The sequence below is a fragment of the Gopherus flavomarginatus genome, chromosome 22 (assembly GCF_025201925.1).
Source record: "Gopherus flavomarginatus isolate rGopFla2 chromosome 22, rGopFla2.mat.asm, whole genome shotgun sequence".
NCBI classification, from domain to species: Eukaryota; Metazoa; Chordata; order Testudines; family Testudinidae; genus Gopherus; species Gopherus flavomarginatus.
The window spans coordinates 8,991,267-9,009,879 of record NC_066638.1 but is presented as its reverse complement, the minus strand read 5'-3'; the positions used below and the strand labels follow the sequence as shown (position 1 = coordinate 9,009,879).

At 45.1% G+C, this 18,613-nt stretch overlaps 1 protein-coding gene across 1 annotated transcript in view; it reads left to right on the top strand.

Annotated features, from left to right (window-relative positions):
- Positions 1–233: 233 nt before the first annotated feature.
- Positions 234–18,613, top strand: part of RUNX3 (RUNX family transcription factor 3) — a 117,231-nt gene continuing 98,851 nt past the window's right edge. The window contains exons 1-2 of the mRNA XM_050932235.1: positions 234–342; positions 584–724. Coding sequence (XP_050788192.1) covers positions 667–724 — 58 coding nt within the window. The 5' untranslated portion in view covers positions 234–342; positions 584–666. The remainder of the gene's footprint in view (positions 343–583; positions 725–18,613) is intronic.

Sequence of the window (18,613 nt, the reverse complement as noted above, 5' to 3'; positions counted from 1 at the left end):
GTATGTCATTCACCATAGGGTCCAGGAGAGTCAACCAGGCCTCCCATGAACTAATAAATATAAACCATAAAAAAAAAAAGAAGAAGAAGAAGCCACAAAGATATTTCATGCCCCGTTGACATCACGGGTCAGCTGACTCTCCTCTTCCACTCAGCGAATGACTAGCTGGAGTCTTTTCTGTCTCAGAACCGGGGTTGAGTTAACACTCTTTCAGGCCTCATAGGAGACCACAGAACCACAAGCAAACTGCAATCTCCAATTTAGAAGAGTACCTGTACCTCAGCGAGGAGGTTCTCCCCCCCTCTTGGTTGTTAACACCAGCTGTATTTTTGTCTGTCTAGGGTAAGTTCCATTCATTCATTCATTTTGCTCTCCATATCTTACACCGCCCTCTGTCTATCTCTTTGTAAACCCTGTTTTCTTCCCCCCTGTTCGTACTAATGATCCAGTATGCATATGCTTCTGTTGAAAAACTTGTGGCTAAGCATTCCTGTGGCACGGCAAAGCCAGATTCTTGGTTACAAACAGGCACTTAGCTTCCTTGTGGATTTCTCTCTCTCTCTCTCTCTCTTTTGTATTTCAGTTCAAACTTATTTTTTCAAGACTAGCGGGGGGAATATAAACAAACCACAAGGACTGGCCGAAGAATCATTTTGGGCTGGGGTCATGGCTTCCAACAGCATATTTGACTCGTTTGCAACCTATTCGTCAACCTTCCTCCGTGGTGAGTAGAGCCCTTGTTTTCATCTTCTTCAAGGCAGGAAACGTTGTTGTTTGTCACTGAACAGCAGCGTATTTTAATAACTTTGCTGGCACATCTTCAGTTGCATGCTAGCTGCTCACACAGTGGGCTGTCGTGGGATGAGTTTTCTGTTGTGCGTGTGACCCATTCTTAGAGCACTCCATTGCTATGTGAAATGATGAGCTTCTGGATCTTCTCGGCGCTTCTGTCCAGGCCCTACTTTGATGTGCCTTTTCCTTCGTGATGACTTTTTCACACTGTTGTTGACTCACCAGGCTTGGCATAAAATTGGTTGTAGGACCGTGAACATTAACTGAGTGATAATTTGTCGAGGGAGAATTGCTTGGTGCTAGATATATGCTATATTTCTTTCAGTCCTACTCTGCCTGCATAGCCAAAGTAGCTAGTATCCAAGCACTGTGGGGATGGATGCCTTAGAATACGCATAACCAGCAGGTGAAAGGAAAGAACTTAAGTCATCAGGTAAGAGCTGCAAAAGTTAATAGCACTCAACATTTTCCGTTTCTAAGGGGAAAGCTAGCTGTCCAGGGCACAAGAGGGTTTGAGGATAGTTGCTTTAAAGTTAGACTTGAAAGACTTTGCTATAGTGTGTGTGAGCATCTAGTGTTTCACTTTTGAAAGGCACTTCAGAAATGTAATTGCTTTGGACAACGTTTATTCCACCTACTCTTTCTGCTCCAACCCACAGCAAATGCACAAAGATTAGGCTTTATATCTTTCTGTTATCACAGAGGGACCTTACATTTCCAACGTTCAGCATGTGATTAGGAGGTTTAGCTCCATCCTAGAGCATTGCTGAATTGGGTCTTGTTTACAGAGCGCAAACGTCAGATCATTTTCCGCTCTCATTTTCTTCTGTATCAATATAAACTAGGGACCACAACTGGGCTGAAAGCTTTACTAGGCCACACAATGAACCTTTTATTTGTAAATTTCAGCATGAATATCCAAAAGAGTCCGAGTGTGAAAACTGTTGCTTGAATCTGAGTGCCCTTACTTAGTTTTCACTCAGCACTTTTGCTTGCATAAAAACAAAACAAGGTGCCTAAGATCTGACCCAAAGAATTTAAACTAGACTGCATTTATTTTTTGTTGTATGGTGAAGGCACCTTTTTCTGCTGTGTGTCAGTGTGGAGGCAGGCTCCAGCATATCATTCTGTCACTCTGTTACTTGGGAGAATACTGCAAACTGGGACAGTGTCATTTTTTTCAGCCTATTGGTGTAGAGGGACTATCTCGTGCTCTGTGACATATTGCTAAAATCGGGGGTGTTTCTCAGCGTTACCTGCTTTTGTAAATCCAGTAAATTGCACAAAATCAATTTGTGCGATTGCAAGTCCTGCTATCTGGGATGCTGGTTACAGAATACTTAAAAAATGTAACTCATCAGGACATAAAGAATGTGCAGGTGGTCTTCTCACTGACTTACTTTGAACTGGGGAGCTTGGCATGTTCTCAGTTCTAAAACCTGTGAATGAAAACCAGGATGGACCCAATCTTTCATTCCTTGTGCAATCCAAATAATCCCTTATTAATTCCCTGAGTTGAAGATGTCTCCGGAATGCAGGATTAGACCTTAACATTAGAGTACTACAGGTATGCCAGAACACTGTAAATTGTGGGGGTTTGTTGGATTTTTTTGTACTTGTTTTGTAGCTGAATTTCTAAAACAAGATAAGACGTTCAAGCTGATTCCAAAGATAAAAGCATTAAAAAAAAAGAATTCTCAAATAGCAACTTAACACAATATACTGAAACTAAACGGATGAAAGAAAACGGTGTCAAAATCAATCAACTTGATACCCGTCTACTAAAATGATTGGGGATAAATCTTAAGTTGAATGTTAGCTAGAATTAGCAAAATACTACAGAAGTCACTAGACCATATTAGGGTTTTACCAGTGTGAGAGACGAGAATTTGGCGTAGTGTTCAAAAATCCAAAAGGTGACATGATATTACTGTATTTGAATTTTCTTCTGAGCGGAGTGTGTTGGAAAGTGAGAATAATGAGCCAAATTCTATTTTTAGTTACATTGGTGTAAATCCAGAGTAGTTTCCTTGACCTCAGCAGAGTTAATCCAGGATTTACAATGGTCCAAGGTTGGTACTTATCAAAGTACTGGAGTACAGTGTGAATATTCAGCAATAAATATAGTAGATCTTTATATCCTCCGCTGTGAGATGGTGTCATTACGTATCCTTTGTACTCCACAGAGCTAATTAAAGGCAGTCCTATGGCAAGAAAATAAGAGAAGTTTATAAAAAACATTTGCACAGTCCTTTTAATCTGTGCTTTTCCCACCACAAGCCAGATGAAGAAGTGCCGAGGATCGGTCATTAAAAAAAAAAGAGAGAGAGAGACAGAAATATCACATCTTGAATTCAATTTCCATACAAATAGGAACTCATAAAAGTAATACACATTTTTGTTTCAGACATAATTTTATTAAATGGGGGGGGAGAGAAAAACGATTACACTAAAGATGGAGAATAGCCAAATTGGGAAACATTTGTTTACGATTAAGACAAGAAATCCTTGTTCCTTTAAGAGGTTAGATGTGTCCTTTCCAGTGCAATTGGGTGCATAGCTGGATCTGGGTGAATAGTTAAAACATTCACGAATGTTTTATATGAATTTCAAATGGCTTTCTGATTCAACTACATTCATATTGTGATTGATTTTCTGTCCCTGTCCATGCAAATAGCTATTTGTTTGCACAAATATTTAAGGAATGAAACAAACAAACAATTCCAAAAGCTATTCACTCTTCAGACTGGAAATGCTGCCCCCCTTCTCCTTTTCTGCAGTATTTTTCACTTACCCAATCATGAAGGAGAGGCAATGCCATGTGATTTAGGATAACCAATAACAATCCAAGTAACTGGCCGAGGCTGAAATGTAATTGCATAAAGTGAACAATTTTGGATATAAAATCTAATTTAGAAAAATGGGCTGTTTGAGGGGAATTTGAGATCAGAGAAACTTCCTTAGAGGTTTTTAAGGCCCGCCTTGACAAAGCCCTGCCTGGGATGATTTAGTTGGGGATTGGTCCTGCTTTGAGCAGGGGTTGGACTAGATGACCTCCTGAGGTCCCTTCCAACCCTGATATTCTATGATTCTATGACTGACTAACTAACTGTATAGGAGAAACTCTTTTCCTACAAATAATTTGCCCAGCTCTTCACATAAATCCAGAGTGAAATGTAATGAAGGTGCAGAACACTCCTGCAAAGTCGGAGACTGCCTCACTCTTGCTTAGAAAGGAGAAATATGCATATAGGAGAGATACAGCCAAATTTTCATAAGTGTTCTGGTGCCGAGATCCTCAAATGCCCCCTGATTTCAATAGGTGTTAGGCTTTTAAATACCTCTGAGCATCTGAGCTTCAGCTCCCACACAGTCACCAAAATAAGTGGCATGTTGGGTTATCTTGAAAATCTGACCAATACTACACGGCCAAATTCTGCTCCTAAATTTGCTGGTTTAAATTGGGAGTGACCCCATTGACGTCTGGTGCCTAATAGTTCATTCCTGTGTGCCATGAATAATCAAAGCTCCCAATGAAATAAGGGGAGGTGAGGCATATGGGGAAGATTGGATTTCTTTGCCCCCGCAAATACTTTCTGTTCCGTAGGTGTTACATGAACACAGAGTGTTTTCCATGTCTCTCATGAAGAAGAGGAGTTATTAAACTGTGCTGGAGGGAATCTTTCTCCAATCTATGTTACTCATCAAGGCCGTTGACACTGAGGACTGTGGCTGGTTACAAGAAACATCGCCCACTGTAATTTGATCTTGAAACTGCTTTAAGTAAGTCCATTATCCCATTGGCATCTCAGTCCACCTCTATGAGCGTAGCTCATCCAGCCACAAATGTCACATTCATTAATCAATACTTGTGTTATGCTGGCAAAGGCTTGAGAAATGATAACCTGGGCCTAATTTCTTCCCAAGCACCCTCAACTCCACAGGGGCTTCAGTGGAATTAGTGCCCACCAGGCAGTTTAAATATAGACAGCGAAATGGGTCATGAGCCATCGTCCAAAGGGCCAGCAAAACTCCGTTGCTTCACAGAGGTGGGTCTTAAAGGTAGTTGATTTCGCTTTGTCCTTTCACTGGAGGTTCTTGAGTTACTTCATGTACACCAGTGGTTCTCAAACTTTTGTACTAGTGACCCCTTTCACATAGCAAGCCTCTGAGTGCGACCCCCCCCCTTATAAATAAAAAACACTTTTTAATATATTTAACACCATAATAAATGCTGCAGGCAAAGCGGGGTTTGGGATGGAAGCTGACAGCTCGCAACCCCCCATGTAATAACCTCGCGACCCCCTCTGGGGTCCCGACCCCCAGTTTGAGAAGCTCTGACGTACACTAGCTAAGCCTTACAAGACTCATCTGAACAAAGGCTCCTCCTCTTCCGGCCGCTCTTTGGGGGTAGGGACTTTTTGTTCCGTGTTTGTCCAAAACTCTCTCAGTGGGGTCCTGGACTGCGGCTCCTGGGTGCTACAGCAACGCAAAGAACTGTGAACAGCAACACTATCCAATGGTTCAGCACAGGAAGTGCGGGAGAGATCTGATGCAATTTGCAAGGGAATTTAGAGAGATGGAATGAAATTACCAGGGCTGAAATTGGGCCAGGGCAGGGGGTTTAGCACCTGCTGTTTCAAAAAAATACCATGGGATCTTTAAGGGCCACAAAGACACTAGCATACACATCCTCATCCCCAGTGCTTTGATTTGGTGAGGATGGCTTTGCCAGACTCCAACTTTTAACCTGAAAAAGGATAAACTTCCTCCCCTAATTCAAGTATTACCCCTAGCACCCTGCTGGTCAGGCACTGGCTCAGTGAGATTATCTCTTGCTGACCTATGTGGTCTAGTAGCTGGGACTCCTCACAGAGACTTGGGTTGTATTCTTGGCTCTGCCCCATGCTGTGAGGTTGGTCAATTCATCTCCTATGTCTTGCCTGTTTGGTTGTAGGAGGCAGGGACTATCTCTTTCTGTGTGTTTGTACAACACCTAGTGGCTCTGATCGCCACTGGGGTCTCTCAGTATTTCCATTCTACAAATTATTGATGGTAACTGACACCTCATCCTGGAGATGTTGCTTAAACATCTCCCATCAGAGTACTAAATGAGCCTAACTTGTGACACAGGATTTAGGGAAGCTGGCATGACTGCAGCACACACGAAACTGTAGTATACGAGAAGTCCTTATGGATACTTTAAAACGGGTGCTTGAGGCCAGAGTTTGCCTGCGGTTGCTGGTGAGTGCTGACTTCAAGGATGTCAGGAATGTGCTTATTCACTCCGTTTCTTAGCTCGCAAAATTGTCAGTAGCTCTACATACTATTGAACCAATGGCTTCCCGCCATCCTTGGCTTCCAAGCCGCCCAGCTCTGAGCATGGTATCCCTGCAGCGTGCTCTGCTGCAAATCATCTAGGATGATCCTGAGTTCACGAACAGGCTTAGTTTTCAGATCACTGGCGTTTTATATTTTTCCAGTAAACGTCACTTGGCCCCGTAAATCTAGTAATGCAAAGGAGTGGCTGGTCAAACGCTGCCATCTGTACGTTTCCCAGTGAAAAGAAAATTATGATTTTTCTTTCCATCATCTTCCCAGCTGCAACATGCCCCCCCTGTGAGTCTCCTAAATCTCAACAACATATCGTGGCTTACCTTGGGTCCTTTTACACTGCAGGCCCAGTCCTGCTGCTTTTTCCCCAGGAAACTCTCTATGAGTTCAGTTTCAATTGAGGTCTGCCTGTGTGAGGACGGCAGGATTGGTTCCTCTGCTGGGAGTTTAAGGCTGAGTTTTATCTGTGCAACCAAACCTATATAAAATATCAACATTCACTGAGACAACGTGGTCTAGTGGGTAGGGCCTTAGAAGAGTTGAGTCCTACTCCCTGCTCAGCCGTTGATCTTGCATAAGACATTTCTTGGTTCTGCACCTCAGTTTCTCTTCCCACCTGTGTCTATTTAGATCGTCAGATCTTCAGGGCAGGGACATGTCTTACTTTATGTATGTACAGCACCTACCACAATGGGCCCAAGATCTTGGGAGAGGCCTCTAGCTGCTACTGTCATACGAATTAGAGTCATCAGCTGTGCCGTATCACAAAACTGTTAAAAATACAGCAGCCAACAAGAGGGAGACAAGGATCAGGGTGCAATTCTCAAACTTCCTGTTTGACTTGAGCAGGTTCCTTAATAATCTCTCTGGGCTTCACTTCCCCATCTGCAAAATGGGTCTAATACTGACTGAGCTTGTAGGGATGTTCTGATGCTAAACAGATACCTAGGCAGACACAGAACTTAAAACAGAGAAGAAATGCAGGAATACAGGGGACACAATGTGGTATAATACCGGTACAAAGGACTTCCCACTCTGTACGAGTATTGGATCTGCAACAGCGTCCCGTTTAACCATCTCCTGATCAAATCGGAAGGGCCACTCTGATTAACGCCCAAGGCTAGGACTCCCCTTTACAATCAGGCGCCCCCCCCAACCCCGAGGATAACGCATGCCTCCTTTCACCCCGTCTCCATCTCCAGCGATATTTCTCATGCTGCCTTCCTAGTTTATGGGGCTCTGGTTTTCCAGAGACCTACAAGTCCTTTCCACCCTCTACAGTATTATCCATTAAAATGTCCTGTCTAACCTGGGAGAAGTAGAAAATCCTCCGTGAGCCAGTGCTTGCTGCAGAGAGTGATAATCCAAAAACAGACTGCATGCTCTGTGTGATGGGTTGGGTGTACTCCAACCGCCAGGCTTCAGCGGTTAATGTGTGCTCACCCCTGTCATATGATAGAGATCAGAGCCTTCTTAGCAACTGTGTCCCATGTCATGTGACTGGAGCCAGGAAACCAAGATCTCAGTCTTTTACCGGCAATCCCGTGTGTCACACTTTTATTACACACAGATTGGCAGAGAAGGGGCTAATCCTGTCCCTCTGGCTAGAGGAAGACTCAGTGTTGCCTGCCTTGGCTGCAGGATGGCAGGGCTGGGGAACTAATCCCCAGTGCACCATTAAGGGTGCGCTGTGGGAAACTGCAGACTGTTGCAGGCATTAAGGAAGGCTGGCTCCTGGGAAGAAGGATGAAGCTGAGAGAGGAGAACCAGGAGAAAGGGTCTTTGGTTCTTCTTCCTACCTGGAACTTTGAACCATGCTTCAGATCTTCATTTTCCCCTGAGCTGAAACAAACTGGGCCTTTCCCTGCTTCTGTTGCAGACTTGGACTGAGGGAAGCCCTGTGGACTCTGTGTCAGGGAGACTCCTTCCAGTCACGTCTGTTTGACAATAAAACCCACTGCAAAGCGGTCTAAGCTTGCAGGCCCCTCTACCACTCCTACCAACCCATTCACCAGCTGTTAGTGTTGATCACCTAGGGGTTAAAACCCTTTTCTCTGTTGAAAGAAATGGAAAGAACCAAAGCAGAGTGAGCCCCCGGGACAAAGAGGCAACTGACTTCCTCACCAGGCATGTCTTACCAAGGTGTCCCGAGAGTTTCAGGTCTGCTGCTATTCTGAAAGGAGACCACTTGAAAGCCAGTAAATTGGTTCCAGACTCCAGCAATATGCTGGCCCTAACAGTGTATTGAGAAGCTACCCCCCCACACACACCCTCCCCCAGTCAAAAACCTCAGCAATTTAAAGCCCTGGCCCTGAATCTAATAACTCCTTGTTGATTTTATTTCTAAACTGCTCCTAAATTGTCCGAGCTGAAAGACCACCCTATTTGACCAAAGCCACTACCCTGGGCACGGGGGGAGAAGGTGCAGAACTGGAATATTCCTTTTGATCGCTCTGTTCACCACAATCCTGGCTCAGTCTCTTGCATTAGCATGAACACTTCCGCCCTCTCGACACATCTGTAAACAACTAGGGCTCTATGTCAAATGCCTCAGGAGAGAACAAGAGCAACCTCCCTTAACTGCCTTATCCTTATGAAACTCAAAGGTTCTGCCTCAGAGAGGCCACAGAGCAACAGGCACAAAAAAATCACAACCCACCAGAAGGATCTGACAGGAACAGATCAAATGGGCCGCCAGTTTTGATCTGCTTCCAAGCAACTGCTCTCACCGGGGCCAGGAAACATTTGTGATTTTTTTTTGGAGTGAGAGTGGTGCCCAAAAATATCTTGGTTTTGCTGTCTTGATCTGTTTCATCATCGCCCGAGGAAGTCTATGCCCTGCACAAAGCATTCTTGACATTTTCAGGAGCATTTTCTGGGACATCTCTGAGAAAATTGTCTTCCCCATAATGGAGGCTAGAAGACGAGAACGTTCTTGAGCAGCTATCCAATTCAGTGATTCAGACAAAAGAACTGAGTTTGCTGGACCCCCTGAACATCTCGCCACCAGATCTTCCCCACTGATGACTCTGATCAGGAAAAAAAACCTTCCTTAGAGCAAAATCTACTCAACTGTGGAATAGCCTCCCAAAGGAAGTCAGGGAAATCCCATTGTACAATAGGGGACGATGCTGCACTTGCTTGGAAGAAGGACCTATCAGATGACCTGATAGGTCTTTTCTATCTCTAATTTCTGTGGTTTTATTAAAATACAAGGAGACAGGACTACTGAGGCAGCAAAAACAACAAGCCCCCAGGAGCGTAAGTCGGCTGTATTGCTAGCCACCAGAGATGAGTTTGAAATGGAACAATGGGTCTGCAGCTGATGAAACTTTGCAGCAGTTTTAGCTGCAGATCCGGATCTGGATCCACTTTGTAGTACAAGCCTAGCTCTGTAATTACCTAAATTGGAGCATCCAAAGCAAACCCCCTACATTTGGGGTGAATTTCAGATTCAAATCCGGAGCTGATTTCCACACCTCGGGTCTCTCTTGTGTTAGCTATATATTAGCATGGTCGTTCATTCCCTTGCCTTGGGAACGAGTACAACCCAAAGCACCAAATGAGCCATTATTTCTTCGTCTTTTCTCTGCAAGGTCAGAAATGTCACTGAACTTGAAATTACACCAAGGAACAGACCAGAGCAGATTAGTCAGAGGTTTCACAATGACTGTTTTCTAGAGATTGTGGTCTCGGTCATTCAATAAACACTTGTAGGCCAACGTGCCACTTGGTTTGGGTCACATCCTGCTCTCAGTTACATGGGACGTAAATCCAGAGTAACTTTGCTGACTCCAGCAGTGCTACTGTGGATTTCAACTGTGGTAGCGACGAGCAGAATTGAGCCCTTAGTCATCGTGTGCTACTCCGTCCACGCTCTCCTTGGAGACGTCAGAGCGGTATCTGTGTGGGTGGCGCAAAAGGGTAGAATTGTGAAGCCTAGGAAATAAGTGGGAAGGCCACGCACAGGTAGAGAGGACAGCGATGCTTTGTAATGTTCCGGTGGATGGAAATTTTAGCCAGTTCATTTTTGGCGGCAAACCAAAGGCAGAGCCAGGAACCAATAATTCCTATAAAACAGAGGTTTTCAAACTGTGTGTCATGACCCTGTCTTAATGGGGTTGCCAGGGGTGGCGTTAGACTTGCTGGGGGCCTAAGCCGAAGCCCGAGGGTGGTGGGTCTCAGGTTACAGGCCCCCATCTGGGGCTAAAGCCCTTGGGCTTTGGCTTCTTTGCATCACTCCCTCCCCGGCCCAGGGCAGTGGGGCTTGGGCTTTGGCCCTCTGGCCCAGGGTGGGGGGGTTTGGGTGGGCTCAGGCTTTGCCTCCCCCAACTCAGAGTCATGTAGTAATTTTTGTTGTCAGAAGGGGGCCCCAGCGCAGTGACGTTTGAGACCCCCTGCACTGCTATAAAATGAGGAGGAATGTCCAGGGCAGCCATTCAGTATAAAATATCCCATGTCCTCCCTTTGTTTTCTGTCCTTCACTCCTCTTTCCTTCCCTCCCCTTCGTTGCTTTCGGTCACTGGCTCCCCGTCATGCGCTGGAGAGGGTCTCTCCAAGCTGGGGTTCATGTCTGAGGATCTCCCGCAGCTCTCTGTCAGCTCGAAAGCGGGCGTCTCTCCCCAACAGAAGCTGGTCCAGTAAAAGATAGTCCCTTGCCCACATTGTCTCTCGGATAGACACAATGTCGTTCTCTGGGTGCGTCCAGGCAGCGCAGCCTATCACAAGCACCACAGTACCCCTGAAAGGACACTCTGAAAAACACGCCATTGAGGGGCTAGGAAGCAGCAGTCCATACGCCAAACCATGCTCCAGATCCAAACCAGGAAACGATGGCGGGAGATAGCCATCAGAGTTCATTATTGGCCCTAGCATGGGGGATGATGAGCATCCTCAACTCTCTGGGAAGTCCCATAACAACCATGCATTAGTATGGTCATAAGGCCAAGATGGGCCCCCCAATGCTAGTTGATGTCCACGCACCTAGTGACAGATGGTCTCTACAATCTGAGCAAACAAGGCTGATGAAGGAGGTATTGTCAGCCTCATTTTAGAGATGGCAAACTGAGGCTCAGAGAGGGAAAGTATCTTGCCCCCAGATATGGAAGGGGTCTGTGGCAAATGCAAATTTGACTCACACTCCAGTGGCTTACCGAGGCCATTCTTCTTCTCCAGATGGGCCAACAAGTTCCCGTGCTCCCAAGGTCATTGCAGAACCTGTCTCCTTCCCATGCCAGCGCCCTGCCCTATTCCCTAAGCCAGTGGTCCCCAACGTGGTGCTCGCGGGCACCATGGTGCCTGCCAGGGCATTTATGTGCGCCCGCCTAGTGCCCAGCAGGGGAGAGAAGCCGCGGCCCCATGCCTGCCGGGGACAGAGTACTCTGGGGCTGCGGGTGCCAGTGTTCTCTGTCCTTGCGGCTTCTTTTCAGCTTCTCTCTTCTCTCTGGATTCATATATTATGTAATATTAAATATGATGTTTTTTGTATTATTTAATGTACAAATACAAAATAAGCCTTGAAAAATTGTTGGTGCCTGCCACACTCTTCTGAAAACATGAATGTGCCACTGGCCACAAAAAGGTTGGGGACCACTGCCCTAAGCCAAGTCTAGCTGAGTGATTGCTTGCTTTGAACGGAACTCTTTCCGGTTTCATGGGATAGCGCTGTGATAAAATGCCCCACTTGTTTCATTTGTTGTAGGCTGGAGCCAATGTCCACTTCAACACAAGCAGAGGTTTTTGATTTTATAATCTTCCCGTAATTCACCACCTCAGGATTCCTGCTCTACAAACTTTTCCTTTTAATGGATTTCTGTGTTGCTTTTTAACCACGGAAAACTGTAACCCTGACAATATTGCTCTCTCTCTCTCTCCTGCCGCGTTATGTGAAACGCCACATCTCAAAGCGGAGGAAGATGGGAGTGTAGGAATGACTCATCTATAATGCAATGTACGATAGGGGTAGATTCCAGACGAAAATGTCTGTGGTTTCATCAAGACTTTCTGGAGTATTTCTCTGAACTAAAAGAAAGGAGAATATTTTTCCACATTCTAAATAGCACCTGCATGAATCTCCTCACGTGGCCGAGCTAAACTGGTCCCTTTCTCTTCGTGTTTAATTTATGTCATAAAATCCTGGAAAGCATTGTGTATTATTTTACTATAGTCTCTCTCAGAAGTCCCAACTAAGAGCAGAAGGAGACATGCATTCCCGGATCTGAGGCACTTACAAGCGAAGGCCCTGATCCTGAAATCTGATCTCCATGGCCAATATTTATTAGTCTTACAATAGCACCTAGCAGCTGCAGCTGAGATCAGGCTCTCTGGTGCTAGGTGCTGTACAGACCCATAACGAGACAGTCCCTACCCTGAAAAGTTTATAATCTAAATAGACAAGGCAAAGGGAGTGTTATCCCCATTTTACAGCTCCTGAGGCACTGAGAGATTAAGTGATTTGCCCATGGTCACAAAAGAAGTGAGGAACCCTTTAAATGACAGAACCCAAATACGTGTTTTGAGACCATGCTACCAAAGGCTAATTCAGTGGGCCTCATCTTGAAGTCTTTGCTGTTTATTTAACAAAGGGTATGTCTCTACTGCAAACGCTGTATACAGGTAGGCTCGTGAGCTGGCTCGAATCCAGGGAACCATAGCAGTGAAGATGGCATATGGGGTGTAAAAGTTACTGTGTTTCAAGGCAGAGGTGGCTGCAATTCAGTGGTGGGGAAAATGACTCCCGTGTGTAGGTTGTTAAGCTCTTTGGGATGAATGACTCTAAGACCCTGATTCAGCAAAGTACTTCGACAGGTGCTGAATTCTTAGACCATCAGCAGACATATTGAAGTCAGTATGCGGCTGATGGGAATCTAATCACACATCCTGGGGTCACGCCACACACAGGAACTGCCTCAGGCATTTAACAATCTGGGAGGCAGGTCAGAGAGAAGATTGTTGCCTGGAAACTGAGCTAGATTTGGAGAAAGGAGGAGTTAAACTGGGGTGTTCTCTAAGGCGCCATAGAGGTCCCATTCCTACTTCCATTGATGGCAACAGTGGAGGATCAGACCTTAGTGCTAAGGGGTGGGAGGGTCCCAGAGCTTGGGCTGGAAGTCTCCACAGCAATGATACAGTCCTGCAGCCCGAGCCTCATGAGCCCAAACTGGCTGGCACAGGCCAGCTGTGAGTATAGCCACTGGAACTAGGGGGGCTGGAGGGGCTGCCGCACCCCCTGGCTTGAAGTGGTTTCTATTATATCCAGGGTTTACAGTTTGGTTCAATGGCTCTCAGCACTTCCACTATAAAAACTGTTCCAGCCCCCGGCTGCATGTGTCTAATTGAGTTTTCCACTTGTGATTAATGAGAGCAGAGTGGCAGTTTAACCCTTCACCGATTGCCATGCATGCAAAACAGCTACTTGCTGTGAAAGTTTTCATGAAACAAACATTCATCTGACATGAGCAATCCCTTAAATGACAATGCAGCTGCCATTGTTGTGTGCAGTAGCAGTGTTGGTCCCAGGATATTAGAGAGACAAGGTAGGGGAGGGAATATCTTTTACTGGATCGACTTCTGCTGGTGAGAGAGAGGAGCTTTTGAGCTGACACAGAGCTCTTCTTCAGGTCCTGAAGCTCTGTGAGCTCTGTGTTAGCTCAAAAGTTCATCTCTCTCAGCAACAAGTTGGTCCAGTAAAAGATATTAATTACCTCACCCTTAGCTCTATAATGCCATTCCCAAAAAGGCTACTGCTCTTGTAAACCTTGCATGGGCTGGTCACTAATGAGGCAAAGGGCAGAGAAGGAGAGTGGTCATGCAATTGCACGTCTGTGGTTCTTTTCATCTGAGGCTCGAAAAGTGCTCAACAAACACTGGTGTGTCCTCCATTTTACAGATGGTTACACAGAGGCACAGAGTGTTTGAGAGACTGACGTCAGAGGGCAAGTGTGGGCAGGGAATCCTGACATCAAAGCCCAGGAAGATCCACCAGTCATGCAGGGCAAATGGCACATGGAGAACACCACTCTACTGGTGTCCAGGTGTGTTCCCAGGACTAACGAGAGTGAAAGTATTCAAATAGCAATTTGCACAATCAGCCTTCAATTTGGGGGACACGCCCCTTTGAATCATTGCAGGCAGATTGAAACATCTGGGCACCTTCTCTGTTCTAAATTCCCCACCCCCACCCCCGACTCCCAAGTAGAGCTGAGCAAATCATTGACTTTTCAGAATGGTGGCCAAACTGTAAAACAACAACAACAACAAAACCCAATTTCATTTCAAACAGAAATTGAATTTTTTCAATTCTCTCGCCGAAATGAAAATCCAAAAATATTTAATTTGGTTTGAAACAAAATGTTTGGAACTTTGAATCGAGTCCACATTTTCAAAAGGGCTTATGGTGATATTTTTTAAATGAACTATTTTGACATTTCTGGGAAGGGGAATCCTTTTGTTTTGTTTTGGCCGAAATTATTAGTCAAATTCGACTCAAATTTACAAATAGTTTCGGTGCCCCCCGACATGTCTTTTGGCTAGGACACTAGGCTAATATCTATTTGTTTTTTAACAAGAGACCCATGTGATCTTTAATTATTATGGCCAGCTTCCTGGTTTTAAGTCCCAGCCACAGATGGGTCTTAAGAAACCAGATACAATCAACATCACAATGGATAAAGTGTAGAGTATTTTGCTACTGGGAGCCGCTGTTAGAGAAGAAAGTGCTCTAGTTATTATTTGCAGACGATCCTAAAGGCCTGAGTCAGTGATTGGGACCCCACTGTGCCGGGTGCTGTACAAAGATGTAGTAAAAAGACAGGCCCTGCCTCATTGGACATACAAGCTTGGTTAATGACAAGATGCAACAGGTGGATATGGTAAATCACTAATGGGAAGAAGGCAGAACATGGCTGCAGTAGTACAGACATGTTGCTACATTTCTCTTTGCATGTACAATGTAGCTCACATCTGCCTGCATTAGGCTGCATGTCAGAGGGGATTACTAAAGAGGGATTTGAGGGACATTTTTAATTTCACATCTCATAATATTCTGTCATGATATCGTTAGGCCAGGGAAGCAGTGTTGTCTCATTAGAGGCATAGTCCTTTCCCTGGGCAAAATCTGCCGAGGAGGCATTTAGATTTCATTTAGGTTTTTACAGTGATTTCATGGATGATAAATAGTACTTATTCTTTAACACCAACTTCACTAAAATGCAGCTATTTTGTCTGATGCTTACCGCAGTCTGAGACACGTCAGCTATGTGTTTCACGTCATGCAGACATATAGGATCTGCTTGTTATTTGCATGTTACAAAAAGGGATATAGACAGGCAGAACCTTAGCCAGGAAGCTAATGAAAATGGTCTGAGAGACAAAATCCCTTCAGCAAATGACTCAGCCGAAGATAAAAGCTCAGAATGTGGTCAGTGAATCAATTCTCTTTAACCTTGCCTGCTTCTTCATGTCTGATGGATGCTACCATGTTACCTGGACGCCATGTTATCGTAAAGGTCTAGAAAACATGACCTATGAGGGAAGATTGAAAAAACTGGGTTTGTTTAGTCTGGAGAAGAGAAGACTGAGAGGGGACATGAGAACAGTTTTCAAGTTTATAAAAGGTTGTTACAAGGAGAAGGCAGAAAAATTGTTCTTCTTAACCTCTGGGGACAGGACAAGAAGCAATGGGCTTAAATTGCAGCAAGGGAGGTTTAGGTTGGACATTAGGAAAAACTTCCTAACTGCCAGGATGGTTAAGCACTGGAATAAATTGCCTAGGGAGGCTGTGGAATCTGCATCAGGAGACCTGAAGTAAACACCCCTAGCCTGGATTCAGAGCACATCTTTAGAGCATGATTTGAGAGCATTGTTATTAGAAACAGGCATGAATTGGAGCCTCCAGCATCTAAACCCCCTGGAAAGTCAGATCTGGCTCTGGATCCAGACATCTCACTTCAAACCCTAACTAGCTGGATCAAAGGAGACTCTCCATTAACTGCTTCCTGTGTTGGGGCTCTGATGCATAGCTGAGCAGACCTGACTCCATCATGGACAGCACAATGGGTAACACATACACTCTAGCCAGTTCATTAGAGGCACAAATCATTTTCACCCTATGTAACATATTCCCATTGTGTACATTATACAAAATAGCCTATAAATTATACTGCCAGCATATTGTTGCCCATTGCAAATATCATCAAACGTATGTGTTACTAAAATTGCAGGATATATGCTTACTGCTACCTATAGGATCAATATATATTAGAATGGACCGGAATGCACTCAGCACTGGTCTAACTCTGCTGCCACCGAACTCATTGGCCATTTTACAATTAACTGCGATGGGGACAGAGTTAGGGCAACACGCAGGACCTTTTAAACATCTCTCTGCTCTGCTGTAGATCAGTGGCTCTCAACCTTCCCAGATGACTGTACCCCATTCAGGTGTCTGATTTGTCTTGCGTACCCCAAGTTTCACCTCACTTAAAAAACTACTTAATTACAAAATCAGACATAAAAATACAGAAGCATCACAGCCACACCATTACTGAAAAATTGCTGACTTTCTCATTGTTACTGTATAATTATCAAATCAGTTGGAATATAAATATTGTATTTACATTTCAGGGTATAGCTCAGTATAAACAAGTCATTGACTGTATGAAATTTTAGTTTGTACTGACTTCGTTTGTGCTTTTTATGTAGCCTGTTGTAAAACTAGGCAACTATCTAGATGAGTTGATGTACCTCTTGGAAGACCTCTGCATAACACCAGGGATAATATGTGAACCCCTGGCTTGAGAACCACTGCTGTAGACATCCAATGTGTCCTTGGGCAAGTCATTTAGTCTCTCTGTGCCTCAGTTTCTCATCTGTGAAACGGGGATATTGTGTTGGTCTCTACCTCACAGGGGTATTGTGTTGACAAATACATTAATAACGGTAAGGCCCTAGCAGACGACACAATGACGGGTGCCATATATGTACCATGGACAGATTGAGCTTGGGCAGAGCTGAATAATAATAAATAAATAGAAATGAGTAGTTATTTTGGCTTTCATCTCCCTCTCATCTGACCTACTGCTCCAGGGTTTTCTGCCATGCCTAGCCCTGTGGCATTGGCCCACTGTCTCACACCCAAACTGTGTTATGAACAGGAGATATTGGAGGCGTAACTTCTTACCAAAACACTCCATGTACACAGGCTGTGATTTTCAAAAGGGCCGACTGCTTTGGAGTGCTGAGCTAACCACACCCTGGAGAGCCCTTTCTGAAAGTCAGGGTCCTTGAAGGCCTGTCTAGCTGGGCTCTAAATGGAGGCCCCCAAAATCACTCGTCGCTTTTGAAAATCTTGGTCCAAGGGCCCAGATCAGTGTTGCCCTGCTCCGTCTGCCGCGGTTAACATCAGTGCAAAGTGATGTGAGGGTGTTTCACACTCCCTTTGCATTGGCGTAAATGACTCCCCAAGGGGCATGGCCACAATTGACTGGGCCTGAAATTCCCAAAAGATTCCCAGGATAGAGGTCCTTCAATCCACAGCACTGCCTGTCCAGAGCTCAGTCTGTCTGCCTACGGTGCATAGATGACCCTGTCACTGTGTCGTATCCTGGGGCCTTATGCTCATTAATGTCTGTCATCACAGTACCCCTGTGAGGTAGGACAGTGCTGTTATCCATGTTTTACAGATGAGGCATTGAGGCCTAGAGAGACTAAATGACTTGCCCAAGGTTACATTGGAAGTCTGTAGCAGAGGAGGGAATTGAACCTAGATCTGCGGCTAGGGCGTTAACTCCTGGACCATCCTTCCTCTCTTTGATGCAGAGACTGCCTCTTCACCGCTGTTTGCAAAGCACCAAGCACTTCTTGAGAGCTACTGCTCTGTAAATACAAATATTCTTTTAAGCAGTCTCTTCACACAGTTCTTATCCTCGCCCCCACCCCTCCCACACAGCTATGACCACAGGGACAGCCTGGGAATACAGATGTGCCTTGCAGCATGTCCTAAAGATGGCCAAAGCCAGGCTTTTTGCCATGGGGTGAATGCAACAGAGGAGAATGAGTGAGGTCCTGTTATGGATCAGGAACAATTAAACCTGTGGGCCAGAGCCTGCAGTCCATGCACAGGCAAGACACCAGATGAAGTCAATGGAAGAGGAAGTCCATGGGAGGAAGAAGGGTCCAGTGGTTAGGGCCCTAGCCAGAATTTTGTGTTCATGTCCCTGCTCTGCCACAGACTTCCAGTGTGACCTTGGACAAGTCCTTTAGCCTCGTTGTGCCTCAGTTTACCAAAATTGGGATAGTAGCAATTTCCTACCTTACAGGGTTGTGTGACACTAAAGAATGGGGGACTGTGTAATGGGGCTGTGTAAGCACCTACGATAGATAGTAAGTTGTGCCAGAGTAAAGACTGGGTAAAAACTCAAAGGCCTTTAGAGTCCAGATCTATACAATGTAGAGTCCTCTTCTGATCTCTGATACATACATGACTTTC